Below are 22010 nucleotides of genomic sequence, written 5' to 3'. Positions count from 1 at the left end.
AACCAACACATTTCATTGAACTCTACCAAATCTGGCAAGTTGAGTGGTCACATATTCTGCCAGAATTCAGCTTGCTGATGGCTACCAAGTGTCTGGTCAAGGTACAGTGTATATATACTTTTGCTTAGACTAAGACTATAATATAATAATTATAATTTTAGGCCATGTATTATTTAGTGTTATATTTTACAATATATGCTGAAATGCATAATTTCTGCCATATATAGTATGTGTTTTTCCCCAATACAAACCTCAGGGTGTCTCATTTCTACTGGAATCATTTCTGGTAATACACTAATTAGATTAAAACACAAATGATGTCATTTTTGTAAGTGTTGAATACTTATATATATGGAATCAACTCAAACTTCTGCCTCATTCATACTCAGTCATGTTTCTTTATTTATTGAACTGCATTTTAATATCTAGCATGTACAGCCTTTACTGTTGAATTACTTGTGTGACAGTAAATTGCAAACCACAGGATCATATTCAAGCCAGTCTTAATGAACCACATTAATAAGATGAATACATGCAGTAACAGAGTGCACTTTTAAATTCCTCTGTAATTATTTCATACTCTTAATTATTTTGTTGATCCAGGGCAGGTATCTGGATATCCGAGTATAGCCATTTGGTTGGGTGGGATGATCACAGTTTGACTCCTGGAATGAAACAATACCGACTGCCATATCATTACACACTAGAGGGCCTCCGGAGTCTCCCTGCGGATCACAGGAACAGTGTTAGCACATTAATGAACAGACCTTTATAAAGCTGCTTCCCAAACTGTGAGAATAATGCTTGATAATATTTTACCGTGCAAAAGCCATGCTTGTGACCCCCTCCACACAGCATAGTTGCATCGTTGTAGAAAGACCACTGCTCTTTACATGTTTTACTAGGCAAGATTCTGACATTTGCCTCCATAAGAACATCGCTTCTGCTTCCATTGGTCTTGAGGCATCCCCAACCAGCTACACTGCAGCTGTGACCTTTGGCTGCATTTATTTTTGGAATGGAAATTTGGGCAGCGTTTCTGCTGTTTGCAGTTGACTTTTCGAGCTGTAACAAAATCAAAATGATCAACGAATGGTGAGCGAAATGAAATACAACCAACACTGCTTTTGTGTTCTGTTAATACGCATAGTGCAGAAACCTTTATGCCAGGATCAGACTACACAAATTCAACCTGATTTTGCCATGATGCTTTCTTCAGAGCGGACCACCTGCCCAGGAATGACACATTGGTATTCGGCAGCAATGCCAGTGCTATGGTTAGTTACAAATGGATGAAATAATTGGCAGTACCAAATTGGGAGGAAAAGGGGAAAATTTTATATACAATACAAGGCAACAATAACTCTGCCTTTTTGACCTTTCATCAAGGGAGTATTGTTGGGCCGGACCTTCTGTTTTCATACAGTAAACCTGGGAGCTACAGTAGCTACATTTATGTAATGTTATTGATAAGTTACCTCAACTTCTTTTTGAAAGATAGACAGCTCATACCGTCCTCTTGGCATACTGTCCTTATTGTATTTCTTTCTATTCTGAACATAAAAACTGCCAGAGATTCAGAGATTCAAGAGATTCAAAGCTTTATTGTCATATGCACAGTAAGGAAACTAGTTTCCCTGTACAATGAAATTCTTACTTTGCTGCCCACATTGGATGTCATAGAATAAAAAGTATAAATATAAATAGACAAATAACAAGGATCAAAAATTTTACATGCAGAGAATATATAAAATAAAATATAAAATGTAAACAATTTAGAATTATACAGGCTATATACATTGTGCAGGTATGTGCTACATTAGTTACATTGTAACAGTCTGTAGTAAAGTGGTGTTTGTGCAAAATGAGCTGAAATATAACCATACAAGAACAGTTACATGTGCAAAACGATGTGTGCAGCTGTATGCAGACACAAACAGTCAAGTACAGTAGTGCAACTATTCATGTGCAAAATGATATGAGTTAGTGCAATTGTTATAAATACAGTGATGTCTATGAGGGGAGCCATCAGCTCAACTGTTTAAGAGTCTGATGGCTGTGGGAAAGAAAGAGTTCTTTAATCTGGTAGTCCGGCATTTCACGCTTCTGTACCTCCGACCTGAAGGTAGAAGTGTAAATGGTCCATGTTGGGGGTGGGTGGGATCTTTGATGATGGAGGCAGCTCTCCTGTGGACTCTGAGATTGTAGATGCCCTGCAGAGAGGGTTGTGCCATCTTGGTGATTTTGGTAGCAGTCTTTACCACTCTCTGCAGGCGTTTGCGGTCCTTCACAGTAGTGCTGCCATACCACACAGTGATGCAGCTGGTCAGGATTGATTCAATGATGCAGCTGTAGAAGTTGCTGAGGATTCTGGGTGACATGCCAAATTTCCTCAGCCTCCTGAGGAAGTACAGCCGCTGCTGAGCCCTCTTTAGCACATTATCACATGCCAGTGATAATGTGCCAGTATCACACACAGTGATTCAGTAGTTATAATTGACAGTTTCTTAACCCAAAAGTTTCTTCCCAAAGACCAATGAACCCATGCAAAAATGTGAACGATGGGCTAGCAACAAATGTGTAGTGCTGCCAGTCTCCAAGTCAAGACACGGCATAAATTCATTTCACAATGAGTGCTTAATCTGATATACAGTATATAGCAAAAATCGTGAAAGGCATGAATATAGTGAAGTCTGATTCTTGCATTACTCAGTGAATGAGTTCATTCTTAAGACTATTCTTTATTTTATCAAGCTATAGTCTTGAAGGCTACTTTAGATACTGTCAGCATAATTTTCCTGTTTTAGTGAAGGCGTAGGCCAGATCCAGGTCTGAACCAATTATGGGTAAAATGTAATATAGTATGTGGGCTTTTTTTTAAATAAGCTGAACCTGCTTTTGGTCATTTTCTATGTTTTTATAATACATTTACAGTGTCTGACAGCATCTGTTCACTGTTTTCCAATGCTGATATTTATATATACCTTGTAGGGATGCACCAATATATGAATTCTGGGCTAATGCTGATATCTGATATTTTTCATGTGCAGCCAGTGCTGATACAGAAACATCTATGATATGTAGAAACAAGAACTACATCTAGCTGGTTACCGCTAAAATGACAAATGCATTAAAACGAATACAATTTAGCATAGTAGCCCAATGTCGCCAACACATTCTGCTTTTCTGGAGTTCAGTAAACACATGGTTGAAATCTGGTTTGAAATATCAGTCAAATTTAAACACCAATAGCATGGCAATATTTTCTTTATGTCAATATCTGCTGATACTGATCTGATTCATTGTACATGTTTAGTACTTAGATGGGAAAGGCCACCTGGTTCAAACAGCATAGGATCAGGCTGAATTCACTGTGTTTCCATCAGTTTAACAGACCTTTCAGGGACTGTTACAGTCAATGGACCCAAACATAAAGCAACTAGAGGGACTTTTTACCTTCAACAGCATGATGTCATTGTTTGGGGTGATTTTATGGTAGTTTTTATGGGCGTAGTGCTCCGTAACTGCTATGCTTTCAAAGTCCTTGGCCTCCAGGTTATGAGCGCCTACTACTGCCGTCACATCTCCCCATGCTGTTATTCTGTTGAAATAAACCAGTACTACTTATTTAAAAGTGAAAACTACAATCTTCAACCTTAAATAAAAGTACATTACAGTGTATAGTCAAAGTACACCACTTTACAACCACAGTACACTGGCAGAATTCTTCTTGTCCCTGTTGCTAACTCTGTTTTCAGTATCTTGAGTGTTAGCTAGAGCTAGTTGTTGAAAGCTGTCGCCATGATTTTTAAAGAAACTATCTGCTGCTGTTTGTCAAAATGTCAGCTCCATAATTGTCTTTGTGGTAGCAGACATTGTTTTTGACTGTACATGCAGCCAGCTGCCCTCCAGCCACAACATCCTGACCACGGCACGAGTCTGTGTATCTAAAGTGAGTGTCCTCTTTTTTGAAAACCAAAATGTGGTCACCCTAGTATAAGTGTATGAGACAGCAAGTGAACAGTCAGTTTTTGATGTGTTGGAAGAAGTAAAAACGGACAAGCCTAAGTATCTAAGACACTTTGACCAAAGGACCAAACTGTGATGATTAAACAAGAATGTTTCCCGTTGCCCACAGTCCAGTAACCACCAAAAGTGGCCCAAGGACGGACAACCTGTGAAGTGGCGACAGGGTCATAGATGCCCAAGGATTATTGATGTGTGGGAAGCAAAGGCTAGCCTATCTAAGAGCTACTATATATATATATATATATATATATATATATATATATATATATATATCATAACCAAATACATACAATATATATAAGAATATATTATAAAATAACCAAAATGGTTCTGTGAAAGGCATACTGGTGTCAGTATTGGTTTCCTATCACTTACAAGTTAACGTTGACTCCCGAGAGTCATTTTTGAATATAAAGGCCAAATTTTAAGCACTAATTTTAATGACTCTAGTTTTAAGGACTCTATATTGTTACTAAGGTGTAATTACCATTCCTAGCAAATACTTGATATTGATAATGTCAGGGTGAAAAAAGTTATTAGTGCTATTTCTGTGTTTCCTTATTGTTTGTCTTTAATCTAGAGATTCACATCCATATAGAAAAGACAATACAAAGGACTATAGTAAAAGTAATGATAAAATAAAACACAGAATAAAAACGTACTTGTCTTTGCAGTGCGCAGCCGTCATGACGAACCATTCGCTGACAAGGAACCCACCACAGATGTGTTGCCCTTTGAACTGAATAGAAACCATGTAGGGCCTGGAGTGTGGTTTAGCCTCCGTGCCATTGATTATACCAACATTAACGCTGGCTGAGAATAAGAGATGGAAGCCAAGATGGATTAGTATATGTATAGTCATACAAACATTGTAACAATGTTAAATAGAAGACCTAATGAGATACTAAGCCCCAATATGAGCTGCTCAACCCAGGTCCCAGTGGTCTCACAGTCTCAGGCCTTCATAAACTGGATCAGACATGTTACATTAGGGTTGGGTAGGGCTCAACTCTGCAGGACGATGGCTCACCAGGACTAGGGTTGCTTTCATAGCTATCAGTAGCTATGTGTAGATGGTACTTACCCGACTGACATGAAGTTAAAAGCAGAACAGCCTGCAGAAGCAGAGAGATGAGAGCAATGTTGCAGCGTCAAGACTGATGGTTCAACTCAGCCAGAATGAGGATTATGAGGAAACTGAGAGGATGTTTACTGTCAGCAAACTGACTAGTTACTAGTGTACTCTTAGAAGAGCATGGAAGAGGATTAAATTAGCCAGTGGTGATACCACTAAACAAACTGCTACAAGAGGATAAAACTGTTTAAACACTTTGGGGACAATAATAAAATAATAAAACCTGTTTACAATAGGGTTACAATATGTGGAAAATTGGATCAGTGTCAGGTAACCAACACATTTCATTGAACTCTACCAAATCTGGCAAGTTGAGTGGTCACATATTCTGCCAGAATTCAGCTTGTTGATGGCTACCAAGTGTCTGGTCAAGGTACAGTGCATATATACTTTTGCTTAGACTAAGACTGTAATATAATAATTATAATTTTAGGCCATGTATTATTTAGTGTTATATTTTACAATATATGCTGAAATGCATAATTACTGCCATATATAGTATGTGTTTTTCCCCAATACAAACCTCAGGGTGTCTCATTTCTACTGGAATCATTTCTGGTAATACACTAATTTCATTAATGAATACTTATATATATATGGAATCAACTTAAACTTCTGCCTCATTCATACACAGTCATGTTTTTTTATTTATTGAACTGCATTTTAATATCCAGCATGTACAGCCTTCACTGTTGAATTACTTGTGTGACAGTAAATTGCAAACTACAGGATCATAGTCAAGCCAGTCTTAATAAACCACATTCATGAGATGAATACATGCAGTAACAGAGTGCACTGTTCATTTCCTCAGTAATTATTTCATGCTATTCATTATTTTATTGATCCAGGGCAGGAATCCGGATATCCGAGTATAGCCGTTTGGTTGGGTGGGATGATCACAGTCCTTCTGGTGGAATGAAACAATACCGACTGCCATATCATTACACACTAGAGGGCCTCCTGAGTCTCCCTGTGGATCACAAGAACAGTGTTGGCACTTTGGTTCTTAACTGTGAGAACTGAATTAGCTTCCTTAAGCTAATAATGCATTACCGTGCAAAAACCATGATTGCGACCCCCTGCACACAGCATAGTTGTTTTGTTGTAGAAAGTCCACTGCTTTTCACATGATTCATTGGATACGATTTTGACATATGCCTCCATAAGAACATCGCTTCTGCTTCCGTTGGTCTTAAGGCATCCCCAACCAGCTACACTGCACCTGTAACTGTTGGCTGTATTTTTGCCTGTAATGGGAATTCTGGCAGCGTTTTTGAAGTTTGCAACTGATGTGTTGAGCTGTAACAAAATCAAAATGGTGAACAGTACTAAATACAACTAGCACAGCTTTTATGTTCTGTTAATACATCTTGTATGCATCCCCAACTTATGTCATACGTCTTGGATGGAGCATCATCATTCCAGAGAACACCGTTAGTTCCACTGCTCCACAGCTCAATGCTGGGGGGCTTCATACCCCTCTAGCCCATATCTGTCACCAATAGGTTAATGTTGATCTACTGATCTTTTGGCAGTTCCTCTCTAAGGGGCCTAGACAGGATGTGTGTGTGCATTTGCACATCTGTGTCGGCAATGGGTGCAACTTAAAGGGTGTCCACAAACATATATACATATGGTGTACATTTGTAGTAGCCTTTTTCAATGATCAGATTTTGATGATATGTATGTATATCTTGTAGGAATGGGCTGATGCCAATATCTGATACTTTTCATGTGCATGTCTGCCAATGCAGCTACATAAACACAGTAACCCAACGTTGCCTAAATGCTCAGCTGTTCTGGAGACCAATAAACACATTTAATAGCAATGTTGATTCTGCTGAGACTGAATTCACTGTGTTTCCATCAGTTTATCATCAGAAGTTTCAGGGACTGTTACAGTCAATGGACCCGAACATAAAGCATCTAGAGGGACGGTTTACCTTCAACAGCATGATGTCATTGTTTGCGTTGTGTTCAGATGTATAATTTGGGTGAGTGTAGTTCTTCACTGCTATGCTTTTAAAGTCATCAGCATTCAGGTTATGAGCTCCTATCACTGCTGTCACACGTTGCCATTTCTCAGTTGAGCTGTTGAAAGAAACCAATACTTCATTTTTGACCATGATAGAAAATTATAAAAGTATATTACAGTGCATGGTACAAGTCAACATCCACAGTACACTGGCAGAATTCCTCCTTTCCCCTCTGCCAAGTTGTTTTTGGTGTCCTGAGTGCTAGTTAGAGCTAATTGCTTTACATAATCTGGCATAGCTAGGCTAACAGACAGTATCCTCTTTTTTGGATCTCAAGTGTCCAGCCATGAATTCAAAATTGTGCAATATATTTGATAATTCGATTTGGTTCAAATATCAGGGCTTGCCTTTTCAGATGGTGTACAGATTTCTACAGCTACAAACACTTTATCTTTAACTTCTCTTTCAATTCTCTTCACCATAACTGCTCCATATATACCTGCATCTATGCAACCACTGCTCAAAGCTTGAGAGAGGGAGAGATAGCTGGAGATAATTGATTTCGGCCTAAAAAATACCTGAACATCGATATAAATCTTCACCATCATGCAAAAAAAACCCATCATATCTCCAAATTTGCATCTTTACAGAAGAAGCAGAAGAAAAAAACTTCACTTTGAATGGAAATCAATGTAAATTTATTATATTCAAAGTAATTTTGGAGCGTTTCTATTGGTCCATTCTACCAATGAACCTCTACTGCAATATAAGAAACAACAGATTCAACTGATGTCAAAAAGAAAGAAAGAAAAAAACAGCAATTAAAACACAAATCAGTCCTAAAACCAAGTGGACCAGATATACTGAAATGTCCAAATCAGATCAGATCAGTTATAGCCTGTCACTCAAACCAGGAGGAGTGAAATATTGTCCAGTGAAATAGTGTAGCAGACTTTATTTTATTTATGTTATATATATATATATACACAACCGCTGCCTACACCACACCAAGATATCTTTGCACAGGCATGTGGGGGTTAGATGCAACTTGAAGGGTGTCCACAAACATTTGGACATATAGTGCACATTTGTAGTGTTTGACAAGCTTTTTTAATAATCAGATGAGATTCGATATATGTATGTATATCTTGTAGAGAGGGGCTTATGCCAATATCTGATACTTTTCATGTGCATGTCTGCCAATGCAGCTACATAAACACAGCACCCCAACATCGCCTGCATCACACCTAGATATTCTTGCAGAGGCTAAGGGGGGTAGATGAGCTGATAAGCTTGATGGCTTCTAAGAAGTGATTTCGGACTATTGATTGTGATCTATTTTGAGAAGCTGTCAGCTGCAGATTTGTCTGTGCAGAAGCTGCGGTAAGCGTCAATAGCACACAGTAACACTGCTAATTTCTGCGACATTTAATAAAGTAATAATTTGCACCAAATACTGTTGAACACTGTAGAATATATGAATTAAGATTGAATATGTAAATGTATATATACATCAATTAGCCATAACATTAAAAACACAGACTTGAAGTGATCTAATAACATTGCTTGTCTAGTTACAAAGGAACCTATCAAGGGGTGGGATATGCTGGGGTGTCCATACAACCTCTTTATACGTCCTCTTTTTGGGATCTAAAAAATATGTCTGTATGGATTTTGCATTTTGAAATTGCATAAAGTGTGTGGAATATGGCATTGATTTCACTTCAGTGTTTGCTTCTACAGTCAAACGGCTTAATAAAATAAGAAATAAAACAGAAAATAAAAAGCAAAAAGCAAAACAAATGTAATGTAAAGCTAAACTCTTGTTTTTTTAGTCTTGTTTCTTGTTTTTGTTGAGTTGAACTGAATGGATATTATTTGGTCATCTAGGCAATTAACTAATTAATTAAGCTTAGGCCTACTTAAAGCCCTCCAGTCACAACATCCTAGGCACAGTGGATGGAGTCCTCTTTTTTAAAGGCCAAAGGCAACAAGTGAACAGTCAGTTATTAAAGTTCATGTGTTGGAAGCAGGACAAATGGACAAGCAATAGAATCTGAGTCACTTCAACCAAAGGATTCAATGGTGATGGCTAGACGACTGGGTCAGAACATCTCAAAACAAGACATCAGGCAGGTCTTGTGAGGTGTTCTTGGTATTCAGTGGTCAGTACCTTCCAAAAGTGGTCAAAGGAAGGACAACCAGTGAAGCGATCACAGGCTCATGGACACGATCCATGCAGACAGAAGAACTACAGAACCACAAATTATAAAAGAAAGCTCATACTCATACTGTCTGTGACTTGTGGAGTCCATAATTTTTCAAGCTGCCCTGAGCTCCAGCCCAAAAGCCTTCTGAGTTCACCTTCCTCTGCCAGCTTCTTTAGCCGTGGCTTCTTTGGTCACTGTTAGTAATCAAGCTATTGCTACAACTCTATTACCAAATTGTCACCATAGTTAGACATGTTACTGGTGTTATTTCCATTTTCCCTTATTTTTTGTCTTTAATGACATGCAGCTTTGTCCCTTGTTCAGTCATTTCTCTCTGTAAGACATTTTGGTGATGTGGTGATTCACATCCTCATAGAAAAGACAATACAAAGGACTATAGTAAACAATAATAATACAATAAAACACTGAATAAAAAACCTACTTCACTTGGCAGTGTGCAGCCGTCATGACGAACCATTCGCTGACAAGGAACCCACCACAGATGTGTTGTCCATTAAACTGGATAGAAACCATGTAGGGCCTGGAGTGTGGTTTAGCCTCCGTACCATTGATTATACCAACATTAATGCTGGCTGAGAATAAGAGATGGAAGCCAAGATGGATTAGTATATGTATAGTCATACAAACATTGTAACAATGTCATGTCAATGTCATGAGTAACTCTGCATCCTGCATTCTGCATCCACTCCAGATGCCTCAGAAAACATTGTTTTCATTTTTTTTAAGTTAATGGTAAAACTGAAGATCTAATGAGACACCAGGACCCAATATGAGCTGCTCAACCCAGGTCCCAGTGGTCTCATGGTTTAAGGCCTTCAAGTACTAGATCAGACATGTTACATTTGGGTTGGAGCTCAACCCTGTGCAGGATGATGAATCACCAGGACTAGGGCTGAGCACCTATGCTATCATAGCTATCAGTAGCTTGATGTAGGTGGTACTTACCAGATTGGCATGAGGTTGACAGCAGAACAGCCAGCAGAAGCAGAGAGATGAGAACCATGTTGCAGTGGCAAGAATGGTAGTTTGACTCATCGAGGAACAAGATATGTGTAGCAGATTGGGTAAGTTAAGCTCACCACAAACACCACCATCCTTACAAGCAGACAGTTCCTGTTCAGTTTTACTTTCACAGAGATAAGGTTTGTGATTCTTAATAACTGAGAGGGTGTCTACTGTCAGCAAACTGAGCGCTCTGAGAATTTGCTGGTGTACTTTTGGTTCTCTTTCTCTTAGAGCATCAAATGAACCACAACTGAGCAATGAGTGTTGACAAATTAAGCTAAGTATGAGATCTTCTAGATCTTAAACTTGTCTCAACAACCTCTGTCAAGCCATTTTTGAACAAGGAGAAAGAGGAAGTTAGACTAAACAGGCTGATATACACAATAGGGACAAAAGTATTGGGACACCTGCTCATTCATTTCATTGGTTCTTCTGAAATCAAGAACATTAAATAACATTAAACTGTCTCTACTGTCCTGAGGAGAAGACTTTCTGCTACATTTTGGATTTAATTGCATTTAACAACAAGAGCATTTGGTTGAATGACCAAAAGTACTGGCTAGAGTACCATCCTTACATCTACGTCGATCCGCCATAAGATTAGCAACACTGACAGATGAAGTGAAAAACATTGACTTCATCTTCATCTACAGTGGCATCTGACATGAGGTGGGATCTGCATGTTAGGCAGCAAGTGATCAGTCAGTTAGGGTCAGAGCATCTCCGGAACATCAGTCTTGTTGGGATTGTCTGGTATGCAGTGGTCAGTACCTTCCAAAAGTGGTCCAAGAAAGGACAACCGGTAAAGTGGTGACATGGTCAAGGACAGCTAAGGCTCATTAACACAATTCATGGAGACCCCACCTCACAACTTACAGGATAACTTAGAGGATCTACTGCTGAGGTCTTGGTGCCAGATACCACAGGACTACTTCAGAGGGCTTGAGGAGTTCATGCCTTAAATGATCAGATCTGTTGTAGCGGCACAAGGGAGGCCTACTCAACATTTGGGCAGGTGGTGCTAATATTATGACTGACTGTTGTGTAATTGTGTTAGTGTTCAATTATTTGAGCCTGTAAAAATGGAATGGAAGAGACTGTATGAAAAACAATATGGCTGTATTTCCCAAACGGGCAATGGAGACCCCTTGAGCAGCTGCATCACTGCCTGGTTTGGGACTTGCACAGCCTCTGACCGCAAGACCCTCCAACGTATTGTGAGGACAGCTGAGGGGATCATCGGAGTCTCTCTCCCCTCCGTCATGGACATTTACACTGCCCGCTGCATCCACAAAGCAACCAGCATTGTGGATGACTCCACCGACCCTTCACATGGACTGTTCTCCCTCCTGCCATCAGGAAGAAGATACCGCAGCATCCGGTCCAACACGACCAGACTCTGCAATAGCTTCTTCCCCCAAGCCATCAGACTTCTCAACTCAACCTCTGAACTGATGTCTTTTCTGTTACATACACTCTCTCTCTCTCTCTCTCTCTCTCTCTCTCTCTCTCTCTCTCTCTTTCTCTCTCTCTTTCTCCAACCATTTACCCCAGACAATATGGGAAGTAATTTAGCACAAATAACTTTACTACCTGACTGGACTCAATATTTATTACACACTGCATAATTTGCACACTACCCCTAATGTATTTATTATTCTTTGTCTGTATTGTGTTGTATTGTCTGTCTGCACTTGTACTGTGTTGCACTTGTGTTCTGTATGCACTGTGTCTATGTTGCACCATGGTCCTGGAGGAACGTTGTTTCGTTTCACTGTGTACTCTGTATGTAGTTAAAATGACAATAAAACCCAATTGACTTGACTTGACTCCAAAATGGACTGCAATAACTCAGAGACAGTTTGTTATCTGCAAATCTATTTATTTTTTTATCAGAGCCCAAATAAAATGTCATTAATGCATACAACTTTCATTATTATTCATTATAAAGAATGTTTTTGTTCATTTATTGATTAATGATGATTAATGATTTGCAAGATCCAGGGCAGGAAATTGGAGATCTTTGTGTAGACATTTGGTGCTACTGGTTTATCACAGTTCCCTTTCTCAAGGAATGACACAATACCCACTGCAATGTTATCACACACTAAAGGACCTCCAGAGTCTCCCTGCAAAAAAGAAAAAGATCCATGTTAGCACATTGCTAAGCCCGACCTTTTATTAGGCTGCGGAGTAAAGTATTAATGTAGCTTTCTTTAATAGGAGTTTGGCCAAAATCCTAGAAAAAAAACCCTCAGTGTAGAACCTTGGGTTTGGTTAACTAAGAAAATCACTGCATAATTAATAGGCAAAGAGTGTTTTACCTGACAAAATCCATGTCCTGAACCTGCACACATCATATTTACATTAGAGAAATGCTCTTTCCAGTCCTCTTTGCATTTCTTTGGGTCTATAATCTTAACATTTGCCTCCAAAAGGTGAGAACTTGCATTCGAATAAGTCGAAGTCTTCCCCCAGCCAGCTATGCTGCAAATGGTATTGGTCTCAATATCCTTATTTGTATTGGGGATGGAGATCCAGTTAACGTTTGCACTCATGTGCGCTGGCTTTTCAAGCTGTAACAAGATCAGTGTTTTTACGTACAGTAATATTGTGAATACTTGCGACACTTGTCACAACATAATGGGCCCATTTAAAACCGGTTACCTCCAGGAGCATGATGTCATTGTACAGATGTTTATAACCTGGATAGATGTGGTAGAATTTCACGGGTATGCGCTTAAAGTTGTTGTTCCTCAGATCATGAGCACCCATCACTGCTGTCAGGTTCATGCCGCTGTTGAAAGGAACCAACACTTTAGAATCACAAGATTCAAAAACACATCGAACAGTTTAATCACCATGTATGTCTAGTGCATTACATGGACAAAATTAATGGGACACCTGCTCATTCATAGTTTCTTCCAAAACCAAATGTATGGGGAAAGGTTTATCCTGATTTTGTTGGAGTAACTGTCTCTACTGTTCAAGGAAGACGGCTTTCTACTTGATTGTGGAGTATTGCTGTCAGAATTTCTATTTGAATTGGAGGGGGCTTCACAGCTCAATGCTGGGGGGTTTTATATCCTTCTAGTCCACACCTACCATTAGACATGGTACCACCAGGTTCATGTTTATCTTCTCCTACTCTATAAGTAGGAGTCCTATTCTATTGACAGTGCTTCCCTACAAGGACTAGCCAAGCTCTGTGTCAGCAATGGGTACACATTAAAGCATTCATTGGAAGGGGTGTCCACAAACATTTTGCCAATTTGCCGGTTGTCTTCCCTTGGGGAACGCTCAGACATGCTATGACACATCAACTTCAGGACCTGACTGCATCACTTGCTGCCTAATGTAGATCCCACCCCTTGACAGCTGCCACGGCAGCCACATAATCAACGGTATCTACTTCACAATTTCATGTCAGTGGTCTTAAAGTTATGGCAGATCGATGTATGTATAGTAGGTATTTCTGATAAAAGGACCAGTTGGTGCACAAAGCAGGTGCATCTAAACCTCAGAGTGGAAACAGAGGATGTTCAGTAGTGTATTTTCAGAGATTCCTGACTCAGTCTAGGGCTCTTTACTTTGGGGTCACATTATTAAGATTATTCTAAAGAATTAAGAAATAGGAAACACAGCTTACTACTTCCAGCAGTGCGCAGCCGTCATGACAAAGTGTTCAGACACGAGGAAGCCACCACAGATGTGGAACCCATTCATTTGGACAGAGACCATGTAGGGTCTGGAATGCGGGTTAGCCTCTGTGCCGTTCACTATACCAAATTTCACACTGGCTGAAAAAGAAAAGGATGCCAAATTAAAATTAATTGAATGAATGTATTGAAGGAGCAATCCTGGGGTTAGTTCTTACAGGCGACACCTACCTGAGTGTCCCAGGTATGGCAGCAGAGCAGCCAGCAGAAGCAGAGAGATGAGAGCCATGGTGCAGTGCAGTATGGAGAGAGTGGGTTTTCTTCTGAGAAGAAGGGGGGTTTAAATAGCAGGGTGCACCTAGAAACAACCTCATTTCCTCTCCTTCTTGATGAATCTTAATTTTGCACTCTCACTGCCAGTTATTTTACAACACAGAACATTTTAAAAAAACGGAACATTTGAGAACTATGAAAAAATGTAAATAATAATAACATAATGAAAAAAATAAAGAATTTTGCATTTTTTCTTAGGAAATATTCAAAAGAAGGCAATTGTGTGACACTGACTAGGTTAAATATGTCCTGGAATGAAAAAGTGTATTTTTTAATTTGGTGCTATGCTAAAGGCTAACCCCACCAGACTCTACTACAATCTCTTCAGCTGGCTAAGCACACACTGTGTGACTGGACACAGCTCCTAGCATGCATAGCTAGCATGACATGCTGAGATGCAGAGATGCTGTCCCTTAATGTAGCTGAGTGCATTCATTAGAAGGGGTGTCCACAAACATTTGGCCAATTCACAGGTTGTCTTCCCTTGGGGAACACTCAAATCATCTTCTGACACATCATGGCATGTTCCTCCTCCCAAAAGTCAGTTCTTTCATAACTCCACTCTAGTTGTCATGATTTTATATGGAACCATTGTTTTTCCCCAAGAACCCTTGATTTTGAACCCCTTTAGTAAAGGGTTATGATGGCTCAAGTATTTTTGTATCATCATATTTAAATAAATGAATTAATAAATAAATAATTAAACAAACAAACTATATGTTTACCAAAGCAGAGTGAAATAGGAACAAGAAAAAGATCACTATTAAAGGTTGGTCAATAAGCTCGCTTTATAGCTTTCCTAAGTGTCTATGTGGAGATGTAGAGAGGGGTATAATCGGGGTATGCTCTCAAATCTTATGTAATCTAATGTACTTTTTGTATTATATTGTAAATTTATTTTTCTTTGTGTGACAGTATTCTGTCCCTTCTGGGCTCAATGAGCAAAAAAAGGTTGCTAATTTCCAACCTTCTTGCATTGCATTTAACTCTCAATGTCTGAAGTTACAGCTGATAGCTGACATAAGCTCCAGGTGTGTAGATCCCAGTGTTCAGAATCAGTTATATTCATTTTACTTGACAGGTTAAGAGTCATGATGTGCAGTTTTAATGTAATTTCATTAGTCTTATGCAGTTATTGTTTCATAACACTACATTTAATTTGTGAATGGTAAAAAGAAGATGAACCAACATGCTAATAATGTGACCTCCAAAGCACATCAAGGTCACCTTGTTGCTCAATAACAACGCTTACATGATCATAAACCTGTAAAACAGATTCGCAGCTTCAGTATTTCAGCCCATAGGACAACTAATTAGTATGAGCTCTCTGTGCTACAGACAGAACTTGCTGTTTATCTCACTACCAATCTGCGTCATGTGAGTGAATCTATTTATGATGTGGTTTTATACACCAGGCCTAGTCAGACCCACACGAGAACAGTGCAAGCATATGTGAGACTAGTGCTGATCAAGCAAAGGCATGTATAGAAGAAAACCATGTACAGACTTTCTTTGTTATGTCTTCTGGCCAGTTTGTTATGTCCTCTAAATCAGAGGTTGGGATGAGTGGGTTGTAAGGAAGTTTTCCACTACAGCAGAACTCAGACTGCCTCTTACTTACACGTCTTAAGCACTGGCATTTGCAATGTGTTACCTAGCATACCTAGCAAGCTTGGCATCAACTGCCGTACAAGAGAAGTGCCAGTATGTGTGTGGACACCCCCCAATGATGGTTGGTGCTCCATCGAATACCTTTGGGATTTGCTGGGGAGTTAGGGATGAGGTAGGTGGTGATCATCCAACATCCTGACCTCACTAAACAGTCTTGTTGCTGAATGCAATCAAATCTATACAGAAATGCTCCAAAGTCTAAATATATTTTAAAACTTATGATTTCAAAAGAAACAATGAATGAGCAGGAGTCCCAATACTTTTGTCCACATCACTGTTAACCCCATAACACTCCAAGGCTTATTCCACACTAAGGTGTATTACTCAGTAACTACAGGGACTTCTGTACAAAATAGTGGGGCTATTCTCTGGTCATAGAAGTTTGTAATAACACTTTCGGCCCTCCAGTGGGACACAGGCTTTTTCTTTGAGAATGTTTGGGGTCTTTTGTGGAGGAACCTCTGAAGGTGCTTTAAGGAACCTTCAGGACAAAATATTTAGAAGGAAAAGGTGATAAAAGTGCTTTGAGGAGCCTTCTTCTAAAAGTTTTGTCAAACCTTAAGAGGTTCCTCCACAGTTTCAATTTGAAGAACCCCTAAAAGTTTCTCAAAGAACAGTGACATGTAAATTCTCTCTCTCACACACACATATATTATATATATATGTGTGTGTTTTTTCACTTGCATATAATGGTCTAGGAAATAACAGCAAGCCTTTATAAGGACACAGGTCTTCAGCACAGATATGATTCTCATGAAAATATATTATTGAAAGATTAAACTGACTTCCAAGTCAACCTCAAACACAAGATTGTGCTTGATAGCAGTCTGTTTAGGGCTGAACCATGAGAACTAGCATGCACAGCAAACACATCTTCAAGAGCCAGAACAACAGAATTTCAGCACATTTAGTGAATGTGCTCAGACACAATACACTGTGTTGCATAAATGTTTAATGATTATTATTTATTTGCTGCTCAAAACGTTGTCATGAGGCCTTACAGCTGTATGTCAAAATTACATTTAAATGCAATTACATTAGTGTTTGCTTAATTTACAATGTACATTTTTACTGTAGCACCTTGATTAATGAGGCAAAGCTAATGATTTGGCATGTACAGCAGGCATTCTGTAAAACTGGTGAAAAGGGTTATTCACAGGGTTTTTGATGGGATCCTTTTTGGTGTTATATAGAACCACCTACAAAAGGTTTTTCACCAACGTGAAGAACCATTTAACCAAAGAAAGAACTATTTAAGCATCCAAATGGCTCTGTAAGTTGTGATAGTTCTTTATATGACCACTGCCTTTACTTATGAACATTCCTTTTTTTTATAGATAAAACTATTTTTAGAGGAATTCCAACCACTGTACCTAAATCCTGCCTTATACTAGCTGAAATATCTAGGACCACTGAGACTTTCAATAGAATGCACATTTCTCATCTACAACATCCAGAGAATTCAGGCCTGCCTCTCTAGAAAGACCAGCAGGGTATTTGTTCAGTCCCTGGTCATCTCAAGGTTCTTAAAACTACTACTACTACAGTTCTCTCCAGACTGGTCTTCCTCAAGTTCAGCTATGTCTCATGTTGCATTCTCTTGCATTCTCTTCATTGGCTTCTTGTAACTGCCCATTAAAACTCCACTGGACCAGCCCATCCAACCCTGAAGACAATGGTCAAAGCCAGAGCCATACCAAGAGCCCTTAGTATGGCTTGGCCTGTTCCACCATCCATCAAGATGAATGAAAAACAAGCATCTGCACTTTTCTCTGTCATGGGGATGGACTGGATTCCCCCAGATTAATTTATTTCACTGTCTTCAAATGCCAAATGAAGATGCATCTCTTTCATAAGAAATATTTTTGCAGTGAGTAAAAGCTTGTGATTGTACTGAAATGTCTTAAGATGAGTGAAGTGTATGTACTGTTTCTGGCTTTTGACTCCCTCTTGTGGTTCTGGCCATTGACTGAGTGACTTCTCAGTCTCAGTTGTGCCTATGGCAGGCCGGGGTTGAAACCTTGCACATACTTGTTTGAAACTAGAGCTTTGGTGTGGCTTAAAAATGACATTTATAAAGCTATGAGCTATGATAAATATGAGCTAACACAAACATCATTTTTAGAGAGTGAAATGGAAATGCATTGGGCAATGCTAATGATTTGTTTTCAAATGGTAGTCAGTAGGTATTTAGCATTGGTGTTGTGTTTTGCATATGCAAGAAAATGCACAAAACCCCCCACAAAGGACTAGCTTTTATAGGGTCTTTTGATGCATTTATCAAGACGTCATGAGACCTCATCATTAGGCTGGCAGCTGGGTTAAAGCTAAAGCAATCTTTAATTCTCGTGCTGTGGCAGCAATGTCTGAAGTTAGGGCTGAAGCAATCTCTAAGGCTCGGTCTAGAACAATGTTTCCCAGAGCATGCCTAGCAACTCACCAGTGCAGAAGTTCTTCCAGTTTTTCCCGAAGCGTGATGAGGATCGTGAAGATATAGTTTAGTAATGAGTTTCTATTCTTTCCCTGAGGACCAGGCCTCTTATGATAAAGCAATAAGCAGGGAAGGGTGTATGATTTCATCAAAGGGATGGGTGTTTTTTATCACAGGATTTCCTGTGATAAAAAACACCCTTCCCTTTGATTATTTTGCAGTAATGCAGTTTTGCATGGCTTATTGCTTTTTTTATCACATAGTGAAAGGTGCTGAGAGCAAAATAACACAGAATGATCAATATAAATCTAAATTATTATACCATAGAGGTCTGGATTTGGAATCATACTCAAAATAAAAGTGGAAAATCAAATTACAGGCTGATCCAAACTCAGTGGAAATTCCTCAAGACAAGTTTAAATGAGGCTCAGTAGTGTGTGTGGCCTCCTCGTGCCTGTATGACCTCTCTACAATGCCTGGGCATGCTCCTGATGAGGCGACAAATGTTCTCCTGAGGGATCTCCTCCCAGACCTGGATTAAAGCAACTCCCGGACAATCTCTGGTGCAACGTGGCTTTGGTGGAGGGAACGAGACATGATGTCTCAGATGTCCTTGATTGGATTCAGGTCTGGGGAACGGGCAGACTACACTAGGCATAGCATCAATGCCTTCATCATGCAGAAACTGCTGACACACTTCAGCCACATTGTCATGCATCAGAAGATACCAGGGCCCACAGCACCAGCAAAAGAAAAAATATTTGTGGTGAACTGAACCTCCCCACCATGCTATTTAAACTCTTCTTCTCCATCAAGGAGAACACACTCTCTCTACTGCACCATGGCTCTCTTCTCCCTGCTTTTTCTGGCTACTCTGCTGCCATACCATACCTTACACTCTGGTAAGTGTCAAATTCGCAAAGCTAATGCACTGCTCATTTCCATCTTAGTTTGATTTCAGTACTTTTTTTACTTTTTTCATACAATTTTTGTATGTAGTGTTCAGATACATACATCACAGCATTAAATCAAGCTGCTGTATTGCAGAATTCCACGCTGAGATAAACTTTGAGTAAGGATCCTAGGATTAACCCCCCTGTTTTCTTTCTCAGCCAGCGTGAATGTTGGTATAATAAATGGCACGGAGGTTGAGCCACACTCCAGGCCCTACATGGTTTCCATCCAAAAAGATGGATCCCACATCTTCGGTGGCTTCCTTCTGTCTGACCAATATGTGATGTCTGCTGCCCACTGCTGGGAAGAGTATGCTTCATATTTCTTACAGTTTTTTTTATGAGATGTAATCTCAGTAAATTGTATTTAATTAAGGTTCGTAATGAGTTATAGTCTTTAATTATGTCTTAAAAGGCTTTTTGGAGAAATCTGATTATCTGTGAATTTGAGATGACATCTAGCTGATTTTCAGCTGGTGTCAAATTATAGCACTTAATATCCTTGATTTAAAAATGGATTAAAAATGAAAAATTATATGCCTCTTCAATATGTCTCAATAATTACACTTTCTTTTCCAAAACTTCAAAAAAATATAAATATTTTATTATTGTTCTCAATTTTGCATTTAAATAAAATTATATTACATATTATGTACAGTTAATCTTTTTCTTGAAATTATGTTATTATTATTATTATTATTATTAGTAGTAGTAGTAGTAGTAGTAGTAACAGTAATCATAGTGGTAGTGGTAGCAATAGTATAATTAATAGTAGAAATAATAGCAGTAGTATCAAGGGACGATAGGGACATTATTGAATTGGCAAGGGGCGATAGGAACATGTCCCTACCAATATCCAGTGACTACTGAATTATCTCTAGCTATAATTTTGATCAAAAATTAAAATACAACGATCTCTCAGTGTCTAGTCAATGTATTTGGTAAACAAATGGTTAAGTACCCTAGTACTAATAGTAGTAGTATTAATAATAGCAGTAATATTGGTAATAATTGTGCTAATTGTAATAGTAGCAGTAAAAGTAGTAGTAGTAATAGCTCTCCTCCCAACTGCAACTCAGTTGTCTTCCTCAGAGTGCTTCTTCCCCCAGGTTATCCTATATATAACATGTTTGCAAAAAAGCTAAATCAGCTCAGCATCTGTTTCTTTCTCTAAACAGAAACACGACATTTACAGCAGTGCTGGGGGCTCATGATCTCTCAGACAGCAGCGAAAACGCTATCAGAATTGCAGTGGAGTCTCACCACATCCATCCACATTACAATTCACACACCTTAGACAATGACATCCTGCTTTTAAAGGTAAATGTACAAAAACACATGACTGATGCTTATATTGCCAGGAGCTCCCAAATAGTATTTATATATTTGTTTTATTATATAAACTAAGAAGCTGGTGTTTGTCACTTGATTGTGGAAGTGAACACTTGATGATCTCCAGCAGGTGCTCTAAACTTTACTTATTGTTGACCCAAAGCCAGTAAAAGCTCTGAGGAACTGGCTGATAATTGTGCTTGAGCTTGACTAATTTTGTCCTTAAAACAAGCTGTGGTCATGTGCTTCCAATCCCTAAATCTATATCATGGCCCTTGTTATATTTATCTCCAAAACTACAACTGATGTCCAAATTGTTTAGATGAGGTAATTTACTTGTCTAGTGTTTTTTTGGTTTATTTATTTATAAGGTTTCAAATATGGAAAGTAAACTTGAGCTTTTGTTTTGGGTGTGATTAGCCTCATAGGACTAGGCCCAGTCATAGCACTGCTATCGCACTGACATTGTCCAAAGTACAGCATATAGGTCTCGCTGGCTACAGGCTGCTCTGCTGAACCTGTATCCTTCAAACATTAACATCCAGACAATAGTATTGATTTAGTAAGTATTCTAAATATAGACTACTATACAGAAAGGCCTTTTGTAAAAGTTGACCTGTTAAGTGTGCACACATGGGTTGTGTAGTGATGTACGTATGTAGTGTATCCTGGATGCTAAACAGCAGTGCTGTATGCTGATAGTAAATGTGGAATAATGTGTTATGATGATCTTGCCACAGTTACATAAACCAGTCAAAAAGAGCAAGACTGTTAGCTGGATTGCCATCCCTGAAAGAGACGAGGACATCCCAGGTAACACAGTCTGCAGTGTAGCTGGTTGGGGAAGAACAGGAACCACAAAACCTAAAAGTGTCCGTCTTCGGGAGGCGAACACCACAGTCACAGATAGAACAATATGTGACAAACTCTGGCAGATAACCTCAAGGATGATATGTGCAGTTCTTCCTGGAGGACCATGCAAGGTATGAAAAAACTGATGACCGATACATACGGCCGTTCTGTTGTAGAAAGACATTGATGTATTGATTTCTGTATTGTTCACAGGGAGACTCTGGAGGTCCTTTGGTGTGTAATAATATTGCTGTGGGTATTGTTTCTTTCGGTGAGGTCTTCTGTGAATCACCCAGCAAGCCAGAGGTTTATGCCAAGATATCTGCATTTCTGCCCTGGATCAAATCTATTGTCGGAAACATGTAGTTTGCATTTGACAAATCAACCAAAAAAAGATACTTTT

General features: G+C 39.1%; 3 protein-coding genes across 3 annotated transcripts; 1 reads left to right on the top strand and 2 right to left on the bottom strand.

The window, feature by feature from the left end:
- Nucleotides 1–445: 445 nt before the first annotated feature.
- LOC140538516 (transmembrane protease serine 9-like) lies at nucleotides 446–14324 on the bottom strand. Its single transcript, XM_072661110.1, has 9 exons — nucleotides 14267–14324; nucleotides 14026–14176; nucleotides 13044–13173; nucleotides 12701–12952; nucleotides 12361–12505; nucleotides 4692–4842; nucleotides 3457–3601; nucleotides 820–1065; nucleotides 446–725 (listed from the first exon to the last, which is right to left on the bottom strand). Exons 1-9 carry the CDS (start codon nucleotides 14322–14324, stop codon nucleotides 570–572), a joined length of 1434 nt encoding a protein of 477 aa, XP_072517211.1. The 3' UTR covers nucleotides 446–569.
- On the bottom strand, nucleotides 5800–10395 carry LOC140537960 (duodenase-1-like). Its single transcript, XM_072660298.1, has 5 exons — nucleotides 10317–10395; nucleotides 9793–9943; nucleotides 7108–7255; nucleotides 6218–6463; nucleotides 5800–6134 (listed from the first exon to the last, which is right to left on the bottom strand). Exons 1-5 carry the CDS (start codon nucleotides 10372–10374, stop codon nucleotides 5979–5981), a joined length of 759 nt encoding a protein of 252 aa, XP_072516399.1. The 5' UTR covers nucleotides 10375–10395; the 3' UTR covers nucleotides 5800–5978.
- Nucleotides 14325–19311: 4987 nt separating the features above from the next.
- Nucleotides 19312–22010, top strand: LOC140538153 (mast cell protease 4-like). The gene is made up of 5 exons (XM_072660594.1): nucleotides 19312–19372; nucleotides 19583–19733; nucleotides 20602–20743; nucleotides 21496–21738; nucleotides 21821–22010. Exons 1-5 carry the CDS (start codon nucleotides 19312–19314, stop codon nucleotides 21971–21973), a joined length of 750 nt encoding a protein of 249 aa, XP_072516695.1. The 3' UTR covers nucleotides 21974–22010.

This window comes from Salminus brasiliensis, chromosome 17 (assembly GCF_030463535.1).
Source record: "Salminus brasiliensis chromosome 17, fSalBra1.hap2, whole genome shotgun sequence".
NCBI lineage: Eukaryota > Metazoa > Chordata > Actinopteri > Characiformes > Bryconidae > Salminus > Salminus brasiliensis.
The sequence above is the reverse complement of the archived record's forward strand: the minus strand, read 5'-3'. Positions and strand labels throughout refer to the sequence as shown.